This window comes from Spermophilus citellus, assembly GCF_964194105.1.
Source record: "Spermophilus citellus genome assembly, chromosome: 17".
NCBI lineage: Eukaryota > Metazoa > Chordata > Mammalia > Rodentia > Sciuridae > Spermophilus > Spermophilus citellus.
This window is the reverse complement of record NC_138199.1, coordinates 29,930,906-29,947,432: the sequence shown is the minus strand read 5'-3', so window position 1 is coordinate 29,947,432 and position 16,527 is coordinate 29,930,906. Positions and strand designations below refer to the sequence as shown.

General features: G+C 35.3%; 1 protein-coding gene and 1 pseudogene across 3 annotated transcripts in view; one reads left to right on the top strand and one right to left on the bottom strand.

The window, feature by feature from the left end:
• The window catches only part of CPD (carboxypeptidase D), a 70,575-nt gene that overhangs the window by 29,274 nt on the left and 24,774 nt on the right, over positions 1-16,527 (top strand). For both annotated transcript variants that reach the window (XM_081270985.1, XM_081270986.1), the window contains exons 3-7: positions 2,599-2,741; positions 3,613-3,782; positions 4,635-4,987; positions 5,814-6,005; positions 8,208-8,375. In XM_081270985.1, the coding sequence (XP_081127111.1) occupies positions 2,599-2,741; positions 3,613-3,782; positions 4,635-4,987; positions 5,814-6,005; positions 8,208-8,375 (1,026 nt within the window). The remainder of the gene's footprint in view (positions 1-2,598; positions 2,742-3,612; positions 3,783-4,634; positions 4,988-5,813; positions 6,006-8,207; positions 8,376-16,527) is intronic.
• On the bottom strand, positions 10,914-12,134 carry LOC308635475 (heterogeneous nuclear ribonucleoprotein A3-like; annotated as a pseudogene). The gene is made up of 3 exons: positions 11,619-12,134; positions 11,306-11,456; positions 10,914-11,185 (listed from the first exon to the last, which is right to left on the bottom strand). The product of its transcript is annotated as a heterogeneous nuclear ribonucleoprotein A3-like (transcript).

The following is a 16,527-nucleotide window of genomic DNA, read 5'->3' as shown; positions in this document are numbered from 1 at the left end:
AATTATTATACACTTAATTACTAATTATATATTATTATATATTGTATTCACTGGCATTAATCATATTCACATTGTTTTATGACAGTTATCATGGCCCTCTATTCTCATGTTAATGTTCTCTGTTTCTCTTGATGGTAAACAAAAATTTGGCCTCATTTTTAAGTACTTGATTAACATGGATAGACATGAATGGAATCGGATAATCTCCTTTAATTATTCTGAGATTTCATACCTGATATCACATCAGCATTGGGGTGATCCTGCTCAGGTAACTTTGGGAATGTGTTCAGTTTCCTTTTTTATATTTCTTTTTCCAAATGGCATTTGTTGGAGTTCATACAGTCCTGGATTTTTAAAAGTTTCTTTGCTCAAATTCTCCTTTACTAGTTTTGTTTTTTAAATATCTTTTTAGTTGTAGGTGGACACAATACCTTTATTTTTCATATGTGGTGCTGAGGATCGAACCTAGTGCCTAGCACACACTAGGCAGGCGCTTTACCGCTGAGCCACAACCCCAGTCCCTTCTTTACTAGTTTTTGATTCTTTACTTTTTACCTAGCTTTTTTCCCCTTGGCTATATTTATTCTATGAATATGTCAATGAAATCGGGCATATTTATTAGGTAAGATAGACACAGTTCAAAAGCAGGTGTGTCTCAAAGTGTTTAATGAAACCTCAATAGAAATGAGATTGAGAGTTTAGGCTCCAATATTGTTGCTATTTCATTTCTGACCAAGTTTTGTCAATTGTGCTATATAGTTTGCTCTTTTCTGCTCTCTAAGCCTTTGTTCTGTGATGAATTCCTTGTAGGCTGTGCTCTAGACTGTGACATTGACTTTTCTCTCCAAACAGGTTTCGGAATTATCTTTTTATCAAATGTTCTCTCCCTTTTAATTATAAAGAAAAAAACAAACATACCTAATGAAGGAAAGGAATTCTACCCTCCAAAAGATTGAAGAAATTAAATCACCCTTCTCTTGCCTTTTCCCTTATAATCAAACCAGCATGTATTTTTAAACATCTTAGAATCTGAGAGTTAGAAGTATCCTTTGTGTTCATCTAATGCTTACTTGCAGATAAATAAATAAAGACTCGTGTTAATGCCAAAGGGTTCTCAGCCAGTAAGTGGAAGAAGAATCTATGACTTAAGAGTACCTGTCCATGAAAGGGAAATTACTCTCCTCCTTCTGATCTGAAGGATCCTGTTATCATCGCCTGAAATGTGCTGGTACTAGAAAAATATGACCCTCAAAACCCACATTTGTACTATGCCCTATCAGAGGGGGAAGAATATCTGGGGATGATCTGGGGAAAAAGGAAGTCTGCCTTGCCAGGCACAGGTACAGAGGAGGATTTTGATGAGTAGTGGACATTGAATGAACCAAACATAGGCTCTCAAGGCATCTTTCAGGGATAGTGGAAGGAAGTGACTAAGGTCAGGGATTATTTCATATGCAAAAAAAAAAAAAAAAAAAAGGGCATTGGAGCCAGCATGTGGCACATCTGTAATCCCAGTGGCTTGGGAGGCTGAGGCAGGAGGATGGCAAGTTCAAAGCCAGCCTCGGCAACAGCAAGGTGCAAAGCAACTCAGTGAGACCCTGTCTCTTAAGTAAAATACAAAATAAGGCTGGGGATGTGGCTTAGTGGTTGAGTGCCCCTGAATTTAATCCCAGTACCAAAAAAGGGGGGGGGCATTGGAAACCATCTGATATTATAGCCACATTTCAGGAGCAAGTTCAGAGATCATAGTAAATTTATGGCCCTTTCCTTTTCCACTCTAGTCTTTATCCACCTAAAATAAGATGTGAGAAAGTCAAGTGACAGGAATAAGGTAAAAGACTTTCTACAAAACGAGTATGTGGGCTTGTATAGGTATAAAGGTGGTGAAGATGATTGACCATGGGTGTTTATTCCCTTTTAATTCCATCTCCCATTAAACACACTCTGAAAGGGTTCATTGTGTCTTATTTTTACCTGATTTATATAGCTGTACCATCCTAGTTACTTTCTTTTTTCTCTTGCCACCTTGATAAAGGGGAGTACAATTCAAATAGTAGGATACTTAATGATTCTTTGGCATGAATATTCTTCACAACTTTAAGATCATGTGCACCCTTCAGTGTCATTCTGGTATAAATCTTAACCTCTTTGTACCTTACTTCTCACATCTGTAAAAATCACGAAATAGTAATACCTACCTCATTTAATTGTTGAAAAGATTAAATGTTAATACATGTCAAGCTTTTAGGGACAGGTCCAGCATAATTTTATAAGTTTGAAAAGAAGATCATGTGTGTAACACTCAAATGTAGAGCTGTTATCAATATTGTTATTAACTGATATAGTCATACTCTTCATAACTGTTCATCCTACTAGTTAAATATAGTTCCTTTATGTATATTCCTTTTCACTGTATAATCCAACTAACCTTCCTTCTTGACATCCTTTACAATTGAAGAAGCTTCTCCAATTTCAAGCAGCTTAATGAAAAGAAAATTTATATATGGCAAGAGAAGGGTGATTTAATTTCTTCAATCTTTTGGAGGGTAGAATTCCTTTCCTTCATTAGGTATGTTTGTTTTTTTCTTTATGTTACAGGTGGTATGCAAGATTACAATTACATATGGGCCAACTGTTTTGAGATTACATTAGAACTGTCTTGTTGCAAATACCCACCTGCTTCTCAGCTTCGACAGGAATGGGAGAACAATCGTGAGTCTCTGATCACATTGATTGAAAAGGTAACAGCTGACTGGAAGCCTGGGGTACAGAAATAATGGATTAAATAAGGGAGAAATTTAGTTACATATGAATGCCAATCTTTATTAGGTATCATTTATTGTATCTGTTTTATTAGGATTGGAGATAATTTTTAGAGATTATTAGATCATAATCTCATACAACTCATTGTAGTTCTGTCCCCCACTCCTAGTTCTCTGCCACATGGTGCTCCCTTAGCCTGTCTTAGAACACTATTTCAAACTAGATTAACCAAATTTGTACTACTGGTAGGGGAAGGGCAGTTGGATTATAACTCAGTGAGCAAGTGTGTGCTTGGCATGCACAAAGCCTTGAGTTTGATCCCAAGCACCAAAAAGCCCTTCCAAAAACTCCATAAATTTATACAGTTATACAGGTTATTACAATGTCATGTGTTCATATTTGCTGGAGAGCCTTTACCACTGTATGAATCATGGATATTAGATCAATTTAAATACTAGACTAGGGATATAGCTCAGTTGGTAGAGTGCTTACATTACATGCCATGGGTTCAATCCCCAGTACCACCACAAAAAAAAAAAAAAAAAAAAAAAAAGCAGACAAGCTAATACAACTATTGGATATACCAGAAATTATACTTTGTTGAGAAAATTAGAAGCCTGACTTTGAAGAGAGGGAACTTCAAAAGCACCTTAGTGCTTAGTGGAGTCCAGACATTTATGACTTTGGGATTTAATACTTTCATCTGTATTTTATTTCAAACGTATTGAAAAATATTTTGGAAAGATAAAAAGAGTAATCCTGACTTTTAGAAATTCTGGCATCAGGAAAAGAGGTGTTATATTCTCTTGCCTTCCAAATTGACTATGAACTTTGATTCTTATTTTTTAGGTCCACATTGGAATAAAAGGATTTGTTACAGATTCAGTAACAGGAGCTGAGTTAGAGAATGCAACCATCTCAGTGGCTGGTATTAATCATAATATCACAACAGGCAGATTTGGTGATTTCCACAGATTACTTGTTCCTGGAACTTATAATCTTACAGTAGTTTCACCTGGGTAAGAATTTAAACTAGACTCTTAATTAAAATGTCAAGCCTCTAATTTATACCAAAGACAGAAAACTAGTCTTATACATGTTACTCACTGTATCTGGCTTTTATTTTTCCTTATTGTCTCATTTTTCTCCTTTTATATAAGAATACTATCATGGAGTGTTATGTCACATAGTCTTAATAGCGTGAAGCATAATGGTAAGATAGGGAGGAAAAAGAATTTTATAAGTTTGAAAAGAAGATCATGTGTGTAAAGCATTGCCTTAAGACTGACTAGATGAAAAAAAAAAGTAGAAGAAACTGGGGACTCTGAAAATGACATTTGAAGAATGTCATTAGCTTTCTAATATATCAGAGGAGTGGTATCCCACCTCCCTTGGACACCTTTCTGAAAACTCACTTTCATAAGGATTTAATTGATAACTTTTCATTTAATTTTGAAATTTACTACTTAGGAAAAGAGGTCAGGATGTCAGTTTGATAAAGCATGGCAAAAAATTAGATAATTGATGCCTTTGAGGAGTGTAGCAAGAGTTACAATGGAGTAATAAGCATATTCTTTCCCTTGAATGTGATTTTTTTTTTTTTTGGGCGGGGAAGCAGTTGAGTGTATAGTACCTGAAAAGGTTGATAAGAAAAATAATTCTTTAAAGACTTAATCTAAGATTCTCTATTAATCTAAGATTCTCTATGAGATAACATGCTAAAGCTCTTAAATTTGCACATTTATCTGTATTTAGTTTTGAGTTTTGATAGACCTCTAAGTGCAAGAGTAGTCAGAAGTACTGTTTTTAGATTGTTAAAGTATCGTGTGTCTTAACCCCAAGCCATCTCCTTTTTCAAATATTTTTTTCAGATATATGCCGTTGACAATTAATGACATAATAGTGAAAGAAGGACCAGCTACAGAGGTGGATTTTGCCCTTCGGCCAACTGCTGTTGTTTCATTAATTCCCGACACGACTGAGACTATAGCAACTGCTAGTTCTGTTGCTATACTTAATGTTCCTCGTGGAACATCATCTTCTCACGAACCAATTCAGCCCAAAGACTTTCACCACCACCATTTCCCTGATATGGAAATCTTCTTGAGAAGATTTGCCAATGAATATCCTAATATTACTCGTCTGTATTCATTAGGAAAATCAGTAGAGTCAAGAGAACTCTATGTGATGGAGATATCCGATAACCCAGGTGTCCATGAACCAGGTAACTGGTATGGTCTTTAAACATAATTTCAGTGCCTCTCAAAGCTTGTGGTTTATGTTGTCATGCTTTGACCAGAAAGGTCATTTAACAGTGTGAAGCATAATGGTAAGATAGGGAGGAAAAAGAATTTTATAAGTTTGAAAAGAAGATAATGTGTGTAAAAAGCATTGCTTCAAGACTGACTAGATACAAAAAAGTAGAAGAAACTGGGGACTCTGAAAATGACTGCCACATGGTGCTCCCTTAGCCTGTCTTAGAACACTATTACAAACTACATTAACCAAATTTGTACTACTGGTGGGGGGAGGGCAGTTGGATTATAACTCAGTGAGCAAGTGTGTGCTTGGCATGCACAAAGCCTTTTGGAATTAAAAAACATAATCAAAAAAGAAAAAAGTATAGCCAGTATTTTGCCAGAAAAAGAAGAAAATCCATTTGATAGTCTATACTAGACATTGGATTTAATATGTACAGAGATTTAATTTCTTTTTCTAATAGTATTTTTTATATGCACATGTGTGTGTGTGTATATGAACCTCATATGATTTAAATCTGCTCAGACATACATGTTAGTAAGGAAGATGTTTTGTAAGATGTAAAGATTTTTCTTTTGCCAAAAATACCTGTTAAATTTATTTATTTATTTATTTATTTTGAGGCAGGGTCTCACTAAATAGCCTCAGCCTTCAGAGTTGCTGGGATTACAAGCTCATACCACCACACCTGATTTGGCTCAGGATTTTTATACATATTGGATATAAAATAGAAAGTCTGTGATAACTGAAAAGGAAAAAAAAAATCTTCCATAAAATTGCTTTGTTTTCAGGTGAACCAGAATTTAAGTACATTGGAAACATGCATGGAAATGAAGTAGTTGGAAGAGAACTGCTATTGAACCTCATCGAATACCTTTGTAAGAACTTTGGAACAGACCCTGAAGTAACAGATTTGGTTCGAAGCACTAGAATTCACCTTATGCCATCCATGAACCCTGATGGGTATGAGAAATCTCAGGAAGGTAAAAAATAACTGAATATTAATGGTAATCTTTAGGTTATCACATGGCATGATTACTTTGAAATAGAAGAGAATTTGAACTTATTTCCTTGTAATTTCTGCCTGTTTTTATTCTTGTAAGTGGTTTTACCTCTTATATTCTTTTTTTATTATATTTTTTTATTTGCCAGTGGATTTTTTACTTTATTTCTTTATTTATATGTAGTGCTAAGGATGGACCCTAGGGCCTCACACATGCCAGGCAAGCGCTCTACACTGAGCCACAACCCCAGTCCCTTTAGCTCTTATATTCTTGTAAGATGGGCCAGACTGTTCATTATGTGATCAAATTTATGTTTAATAATATTTTTATTTCATTTTGGCAATGGTTCTTATGTGTTAAAAATAGTACAAGATCAAATTGTTGTATTTTAAACAGTAGTTCTTATTATTGAATTAATAACTTTATTTTTAAGTGAAAAATCAAACCAGATATACTTGAAGCTCTGTTATTGACCCAGTTCTGTTTCTTAGGCATATTCTTTTTATTATTTTTGGGTACTGGGGATTGAATCCAGGGGCTTACCACTAAGCTACATTCCCAGCCTTTTTTTATATTTCACTATGAGACAGGGTCTTGCTAATTTTCTTAGAGCCTTGATAATTTGTAGAGTCTGGCCTTGGACTTGCAGTCCTCTAGCATCAGCCTCCTGAGTTGCTGGGATTACAGGTATGTGCCTTGGTGCTGGGCTCCTTACACATATTCTAAATCTGCTAAATTATTGACTTCCCATTTGTGGAGCCCACTTTTCCTTCCTCTAGGCAAGTGCACCTTTCCTGGGGGCAGTATGGTAAGGTCTTGGAGAGGTTTACAGACACTGTCTTAGGCAGAACAGTAGTAGAGTGAGAATCTATCTTTTCCTAGCCCATGATTCTGTAGGGAAGTTTCATATTTTCTCTTTTCTCTCTGAAGGTTTGATAATTTTAGTCTATTATAAACTGACAATGGCATTTGAGATTCAAATGCAGGCAAGGCTGTTGAAGCTTATATATAGCTATACAACAGGTCTTCTTGGAATGGAAGTGACTGCAGGCAATGGAAGGTTGAGGGAAGGATTTACACAGAGAGGGTTGGTTGTTACACAGATAAATTCTCCCCTGTAAAAGCCACCTCTGGTCACCTCTGGGCCAAGTGTCATATCTCTAATCTTGGGGTTATCAGAAAAGCTGTTGCATGCATTTGCTGTTTACTAATGTAGATAGATGTAAATTTCTTTTTTTAAAAGGACAGTTTTCAGAGCTTCTATGCAGTTTCTCTGAACAACTAACTTGAAATATGCCCTATACATCTATTTGGATTTGGATATTTTACTCTCCTACAATTACTTCTAGGAAGTGATACTTGTGAGTAGAATTGGCCCCACACTATGAATATGCAGGCACATGACTATTAGCGCTGATCTGTCCACTGGGAGAATAAGCTGGTTGTTATTACTTAGACGCTGTCTTGAAAAAATAGGCTGGGGTTAATCCTTACATATTATTCAGATTAACTCCCTAAGGAACTCATTCTTTATCAGCATCACAGATTCCTCCCACATGCCCTCTACCCGCTTTCTGAAAGGTGCAACTCTTTGCCATTCGCATGTAATTTTTTTTTCTCATCTTAATGACAGAGTTCTCATTTCCTATTAAAATGGAATATGCGCTGTTAAGTGTAAATTGAACCTTTTTCTTCATCACATTAAATTTCCAACTGTGTACTAACTTTAAACTTGTATTATTTTAATGTAAGCTTATCAAAGTTTTCATTTGATCTGTTTCTTTACAATGTCTTAGTGAGCTGTATTAAAAGTACAATAGAGTCCCCCTCTGATCAGTAATACTCCCTCAACATTGTGATCATGTCATTATGTGTGGATTATTGACAATTGAGCAATGCTTTTAACATAATTTGTGTAATTGGATTTTTTTTTTCTTTCAAAGTATCACCAAAGGGCAGAAATGAAAGGATGGTAGTTTTACTGTTCTGTTCAAAACATCTGGAAGAGATAGATTTTTTTTAAGTATACAGCATAAAAAAGATTTATTTTAAACACAGTGGGATTGATAATAGTGATACCTGGTGTGTTCATAGTTACCTTTGAATTAAGATAGCTGAAGCAGTATGGGTTGGATTAAAATGTAAGTATCATGACTTAAATTTTATTCTTTTATCCCACAGGAGATTCAGGAAGTGGAATTGGCAGAAACAACAGCAACAACTTTGACCTGAACCGAAATTTCCCGGACCAATTTGTTCAGATCACAGATCCTACCCAACCAGAAACTATTGCTGTCATGAGCTGGATGAAGTCCTATCCATTTGTCCTGTCTGCAAACCTGCATGGAGGTATGGAAACTTTATAGTCCATTAATTAGTTCTTCTTGAGAGCATTTGAAAACCATGGTGAAATTTTATCTGTTTATAGTCTTAGGTTTTCTTAAAATGAATATTCTGTTACTGCTTCCATGGCAGATAGCAATAACGATATTTTCTCATTACTTTTTAGGCCAATTTCCTGACTTTTTCCCTGCCTTATTTTTCTCCTTCCTCCCCTTCTTCTTTCTTTTCCCTCTACAACCCTTTACTCTTCCACATTTCTCTTTTCCTTTCTCTTCTCTCTTCATCTCTCTGCTTTCTTCTTCCTCTTTCCATCCTCCCTCCTCTTCACCCCTACTCTCTTGTCATCATCCTCCCCATCCTCTTCCTCTAGCAGTTCTTCAGATGTTTTATATTTATTTCTCACACTTGAAACTTGATAACATGCTTTGTCATTCATAAACATCAAACACTAATAGATCCAAATGTTTAGTCTTATTTTCTTTCTAGAATTTCATAAACTCTTCAATGTAAGCTTACATTTTGACATTCTTTTATCTTTCACTTGCTACATATATATATGTGTGTGTGTGTGTGTGTGTGTGTGTGTGTGTTTGTGTGTGTGTATGTGTGTATATATATAGATAGATAGATAGATATAGATATAGATAGATAGATAGATAATGTATGTATGTATATATCATTAACTATAGCATAGTGACCTCATTCTCATGTAGGAGGGTCCAAGCTTATATACCTCCACATCATTCAGTCGGAATAGATCAGTTGAATAGAATGAGAGGCCAACATTGAAAATTATCATAAAGTTCAGCTACAATTGTGTGAATAAGGACAAAGGTATCAGTACCTAAGAGAACTAAAAACATGTACACAAACTTGTACATTAATGTTCATTGAACATTATTTATAATAACTAAAAAGTAGAAACAACCCAAGCAACCATTAACTGAGAAATGGATAAAATGTGATATAGTCACAAAGGATTATTATTTGGCATGAAAAGAAATCAAGTACTGATGCATGCAACAACATAGATGAAACTTTTTCTTTCTTTCTTTTTTTTTAGGGTGTGAATGAAATTTTAAGCACTAGCTGGTGCAAAACAGTAAAATATTTTGTATATATAACCTTGTTATCTATAACTCTTCTCAACCATGGTCTTCCAAACAAATCGATAATTCACACCAACATAACTTAGGCTGAAGTATACACAGGAATAACAATGTATTCTTTGGGAATTTAAATAAGAACTCAAGCTATCTAAATTTGGAATTCAGGTCTTTGGGAAGTGAGAAGCTTGTACTAAGCAACGGTACTATATTTCTGCTGCATCAAGTTATTTTGTACAATTGTACCTAAACTATCCTTGGTTTATTCAGCAAAATGTATTGGGTAAAACCATGAAAGCGTGCCAGCCAGTTAGGGTTCAGTAGCATGATTTTTATTCTCTTGCTATGAAAGCTTTATCAGGGGGAAAAAAAATTAAATCAAGGAAAACAAGTCAAGATGTGTGGGCCTCATGTCCTTTAAAAATAAAACAAAAGCAAGTACCCACTAATTGGCTCCAATGTAGTAGGCTTAATGGACCCATATCTTAAAAATTTAACAATGGTTTTTAAGGTGGGAGGGAGGAAAACATCCACTACCCTTTTTCAGAATTTAAATAGAGGGCGGCAGACATTCTTTACACCCAAAAACTATAGCAGCAGTTTAAATGTGACCAAGATAAATGTAGAACAGAGATGTTCTAAATACAGCAGAGCTCAGCAAATCTATCACACTAAAATCATGATTCCATTGTGAAAGAAAATGAACAAAAACTAAATAGGAATATTGAGATTTTTCATTTGAAGGTAATCTTAGTGCTATTAAGTTCACAAATATGCTAATTTAAATACCCAATCCTATTTATCTAAACCCATTTCAAACAAACAAATGTCTATTCTCTCCATGAATCAGCCAGTGCCCATTCATGTCATGGTTTGGAAATGGGAGAATAGGTTCCTCTTATATTGCAAGTCAGCTGATGTTTCTTTACATTTAAACTTTAACAAAATAGTAATTAACAGTAATCTTCTTTACTGTTAACTCACAAGGAAACATTTTGAAAACTGCAATTTGTTAAAGTTTCTGAACTAAAATGTAGAAAAACTGAACTACATAAATATTGAAAAGTTTAAAATTCCTTAATTTTTATTCCTGGTACCACCTACCACAACTTACAGGGCAATATACCGATGTAATGGAAAGAAAAAGAAAGAGACAAAGCTACAACAGATGAAGGACCTCAGAAATGTACATCTATTTGAAACTACATTGCATTAATCAATAGCTGCACTTTTTCCAAACTGTGGCTATGAAAGCACTGAATAAGAAAGGTTTCCTATTTAAGCTGCAGTAACTTTTCTGACTATTGATCATCATTCCTTTGTGGCAGATTTTTACAGTTCCTCTAATGCATTTGGGATGACTATCTCAAAGTTGCAGTTTTCCTGACAACTCCTTGCTCTCTCTGCTTCTAAGAAATGTGGGCCTTTTCTGCTGTTTTTAAAACCTCCTTTGACCATATCCACCACTTCCACCACCAGATCCATAACCACTACCTTAGGGACTGCCAGAACTTTTCCCACCAAAACTGCCCCCCCCCCATGGGTTCCTAATTTGATTGCTGTTGTACACTGTAATTTCCAAAATCATTATAGTTCCCACCACCAAAATTTCCTCCTTTGTTGTAACCATTATATCCTCTTCCTCCACTGCCATATCCACCACCTTGGTTTCCATATTCTGGTCCACCACTACCATAGCCTCCTCTACTGCTATAACCAGGACCATCACCCTAGTTGCCACCATCACCTCCAAATCCATTTTATCCACCATCACTTCCTCTGTAACTACCTCTGCTGCTACTACCTCGACCACCATAGCCCCTCTTCCACCAAAAGTTTCCACCACAGCTAAAGTTACCTCCACCACCTCCAAAGTTTCCTCCCGACCCATAAAGTTGCCAGATCCACCTTCATAACCTCTTTGTGACCCAGCAAACTGTATCTCTTGTTTAGAAAGGGCCCTTTGCACTTCACAATTATGCTTATAAATAGTGTAGTATTTCTTTCTTTTTTTTTAATTGGTTGTTCACAACATTACAAAGCTCTTGACATATCATATTTCATACATTAGAATCAAGTGGGTTATGAACTTCCATTTTTACCCCAAATACAGATTGCAGAATCACATTGGTTACACATCCACATTTTTAAATAGTGTAGTATTTCTGAACAACAATTTTGTCAACTGAAACATGATTATCAAAACTTACAAAAGCAAATCCTCCCTTTTTCCCATTTTGCCTGTTTTCCATAACTTCTATGGTTTCAATCTTGCCGTACTTTTCAAAGTAATCTCTCAAATTATATTCTTCGTATCTTCTTCAATACCACCAACAGAAAGTTTCTTCACTGTTAGATGGGCACCAGGCTTTACAGAATCCTCTGTAGAAACAGCTCTCTTTGGTTCCACTACACTCTCGTCAACCTTGTGTGGCTGAGCGCACATTGCCACTTCTACCTCTTTAACACGAGAGTAAGTCACAAAATCAAAGCCCTGAAACATTTTGTTTGGGGGGTCTCTCATTATCACACAATCTGTGAGTGTGCCCCATTTCTCAAAATGTTCTCTTAAACTATCATCTGTAGTTTCAAAGCTCAGACCACCAATAAACAGCTTCCTCAATTGCTCTGCTTCCTTTGGATCCTGACTGCCCCCCATGGTGGCAGCAAGGGCCAGAGTTGGAGTCAGAGTCGGGTGGTGGTTTTACCTCTATTTTGAGCCATAGATGAACCATGAAAAACATTATGGTGACAGAAGCCAGTCACATATAATATGATCACATTTATTTGAAATGTTTAGAATAGGCAGATCCATCAAGACAGAAAGTAGTCGCCTTGGGTTGGAGTGAGAAGAAGAATGGGAGTGACTGGGGTTTCTTTTTGGAGTCATGAAAATGTTCTATTTTTTTTTTTTTTACTCAAAATATTTTTTTTTATTGGTTGTTCACAACATTACAAAGCTCTTGACATATCATACTTCATACATTAGATTGAAGTGGGATGAAAATGTTCTAAACCAGACAGTAAGTGATGGGTGTATAACCCTGTGAGTACTCTAAAAACCTTTAAATGGGTGAGTCATATGGTATGTAAATTATATCAATAAAGCTATTTTTTTAAAAAAGAAAGAGTGAAAACATAGCCCTGCGGACAACAGGGAAGAAACTTGGTGTGAACATTTGTTGGACTGTCCAAAAGAAGCATTGCAACTGAGATTTGATAGCATATAGAGTAACTTTCTTTTAGAATAATAGTACATATTTATGGATATTTAGATTTGAAATGTTTAGAACAGGCAAATCCATCAAGACAGAAAGTAGATTAGTAGTTGCCTTGGGTTGGAGTGAGAAGGAGAAGGGGAGTGACTGCTAATGGGTTCTGGGGTTTCTTTTTGGAGTCATGAAAATGTTCTAAACCAGATAGTAAGTGATGGTTAAATATTATAGTTAAATAATATAGTAACCTTCTTTTTAGAATAATAGTACATATTTATGAATATTTAGATTTAGGAAGTAAATTGAGATTCTCTAAAAATTGCTTTCGAAGATTACCAGTAGAAGAAAAAATAATTCTACAGTTAGTAATCATGGGCTGTTCTAAGATAGTTGTATTGGAGTTGTAAAGTTACATCCTGGCTTGCAAAATAAATTTTTGATGTTTTGAATATCTTATGCTATGTTTGATAGAAAATATTTTTCATTTTGAATTTTTAAAAATATTTTCAGAATAATTCATTTGTCATGTTAGCTAAATCCAAAAATTCAATAATAGTTATATTTCAGGATATATTTACAGATATCCTATCAAGTCCTTGCATATAGTTGAGACACAGGCATATTCAATCATGTGGATGTTTTTCTTTCCATGACATATTTTGTTTTCTCACCTTAAGAATTCTTATATGATTCTAAAATCTTAGCACAGAAATTAAAAAGAACAAAATATATTTTTCTCTCTTTCTTTCTTTCTTTCTTTCTTTCTTTCTTTCTTTCTTTCTTTCTTTCTTTCTTTCGTAGAGGTAAAACCCTTCTCTACTCGCTTAGGTTTGTCAGCTGAAATTTGTGATTAACAGGTAATTAACAGTTTAACAGGAGGAAAGCATATGAATTTTGTTTGATGTTAATATTTTTATTGTGGCATAGGGGATGGGGGAGGCTTCATAGGAAAAAAGTAAAGCTCCAAAAGAAATAGCAGTTAGACTTTAGCAATTATGTGATATGTTGTGAAAAGTGTCTAGTCAAAGGAAAGATATTTGGGCTTCTGGGGGCAGTAAATTGTAGGAAACTTACTGGGAAATACATGGGTAAACTTATGGAAGATAGGGGTTGTTTTAGTAAGATTTGTTTGTGTACACTTGTCTTGGCTTTGACTTGTTGTCTCTAATGGTAAGAATGTTTTCTTTTTCCTTGTACCCAGAAGGTAGCTTTCTCACCAGAAATTTATACCAGGCACCTAGGCAGAAATGAGGAGAGCACAAAGCCCCTCCTATGTCTCCTGTTTCCCAATTGTCTTCAACTCAAAATAATGAGCCAGAGTAATATATTTTGAGTGCTATATTTTGATTCCCTTCACTGCCAACTTAACAATTTAGAATTTTGAAAGATATAGGAAAAAGTAAGATTTCCTTTTTATAAATTTTGATACCAATTTTTTAAAATTGTCATGAATTCTTGATGAACTATTTTAAAGTGAAAAATTCCAGTGTCAATTAGTACATTCACAATTGAAAAATCTGTTCCAAAACACCTCCAGGACCCCAAATGAAACGGCATACCTGTTAAGCAATTCCTTCCCATTCTCCCCTCCCTTCAATGTTAGGGAACCAACCATCTGTTCTCTCTCTGTAGATTTATCTGTTCTGAATTTTTCATGTAAATGAAACCATACAATATTTATCCTTTTGTGTCTGGCTCCTTTTATTTATTTATTTTGTATTGAGGATTTTTATTTTTTGCTCTTATATCAAGGTTGGTTAAGTAAAAAAAAATACTAATGTCACCTCTTCTAAGGCTCATTCTCAAGGCTCCTGTTATGTATTCCCTCCACTGAGAAGTGTTTTGGATTCGCCACCTATGTGTACCCATAATTACTGCTATAAGGGTTTACATAGGATGTTAATTTCTATCTTTGCTGAGGGCAGAACACCTTGAAAGGAGATATTGTTTAACTTGTGCCTATACTAGGTACATTTGCTATATATTAGGCTCATGGGACATACCTTTAATTTTAAAGCACATGATGAAGCTCCTTATTATGAAAATCATATCTTAATCATCCTTAAATCACTTGCTTAGCACTCTGTCCAATAAGTATTTGGTGAATGGATAAAATCTTTTTTTAACAGACTCCATATTACAATTCACAACCATCTTCAATGGAGAGAAATTCTCTATATCTAACTTAAACTCTGTGTCCTCTTTTCTTGTATTCTGCATAAATATTGAAAAAATGGAATTATCTTCCTCAGGACTCATGGAGCTTAGCATGAGTCCCTTCTTAGCAGAATGGTGCGCTCTTATTATATTGTATAGAAGTTTTAACGTTCAACAGGACTTATAGGCTCTTCAGTCCTAGAAAGAATACTAGGCAAGCAAAATAGTTTTGGAATGTTATCCACTGTTTATGTTCTCCACTGGAAAACAGGCTTTGTTCTTAAAATTAATAGAAGAGTTGATTTGGCTTTTCATTCTGTGTCATATGACAATGAAATCAACATTTTCATGAAAATAACATCATTTGGGAAATGTAGCACAAGTAAGCAGCTAAAAAAAATTGCTGTCAGCAGTAGTGAACTCTGTTTTCTTTCAAAAAGAAATAAAATTCTATTCAAAGCAAGTTTCATGCACATACTACATCCTAACTGTTTGCTATTCAGCAGAGTCAGGGACACTGCCATATAGCAATCTATACAGTTCTTATGACCATCTGATATGTGGTAACTTGGAATCAGTATCCCCCTGCAGCTTCTTCATTCATTTGACCGAGTTGGTCCATTTACCTATACTTTTCTTTTTCTTTTTTTGTACCAGGGATTGAACCCAAGGGTACTTAACCTCTAAGCCACATCCTCAGCCCTTTTTTTGTAGTTTATTTAGAGACAGGATCTCACTAAGTTGCCTAGGGCCTTGCTATGTTGCTGAGGCTGGTCTTGAACTTGTAATCCTCCTGCCTCAGCCTCCCAAGTTGCCTGGCTAATATTAAGTCTTTTATGACCCCACTTTTTTTAAACTTTAGAAAATTAGCCACTTGAGCTGGGTGTGTTGGCACATGCCTGTAATCCCAGAGGCCCAGGAGGCTGAGGGAGGAGGATCGTGAGTTCAAAGCCAGTCTCATCAACTTAACAAGGCCCTAAGCAACTCAGTGAGACCCTCTCTCTAAATAAAATATAAAAAAGGCCTGGGGATGTGACTTAGTGGTTAAATGCCTCTAGGTTCAATCCCTGGTACAAAAGAGAGAGAGAGAGAGAGAGAGAAGAGAGTGAGAGAGAGAGAGAGAAGAAAATTAGCTATTTGAAAGTAGTGAATAGAAGTTGATGCTGATTTTTTTTGTTTGAATTTTTTTTTGAATTTTTACATATGGGCCATGGATCCAAGATAAAATTCCATGTTTTTGAGAAGTTAAAATTTTAGTCAGAAGAGGTGCTAAAGTATCTTGTTCTTGTTAGAGCTATTTAGGGTTTGAAAGAAAAATTTTTTCACCTTATTTATTTATTTTTTATATGGTGCTGAGGATCTGAACCCAGTGCCTCACATGTGCTAGGCAAGCGCTCCACCTCTGAGCTACATAACCCTAGCCCAAGAGCACAGTTCTTTATACTGTTTATTTAATTTTTTTCCTGTGAATGTATATTAGCATTTATTATTACAGGATTACTTCCTGAAATGAAGTTGAATATTCTATTCCCTTTATTCCCATTCCTTTAATGTAGCATATTAAAAAAGGGCAAAGATGAATGGATCAATAGAAGGTATAATAAGTGGACATGTGGACAAAGAAAACAATGTGACTATAGGGAAGTAAAAGATACAGTTCTGTGGAAGGAGAGTGAACAT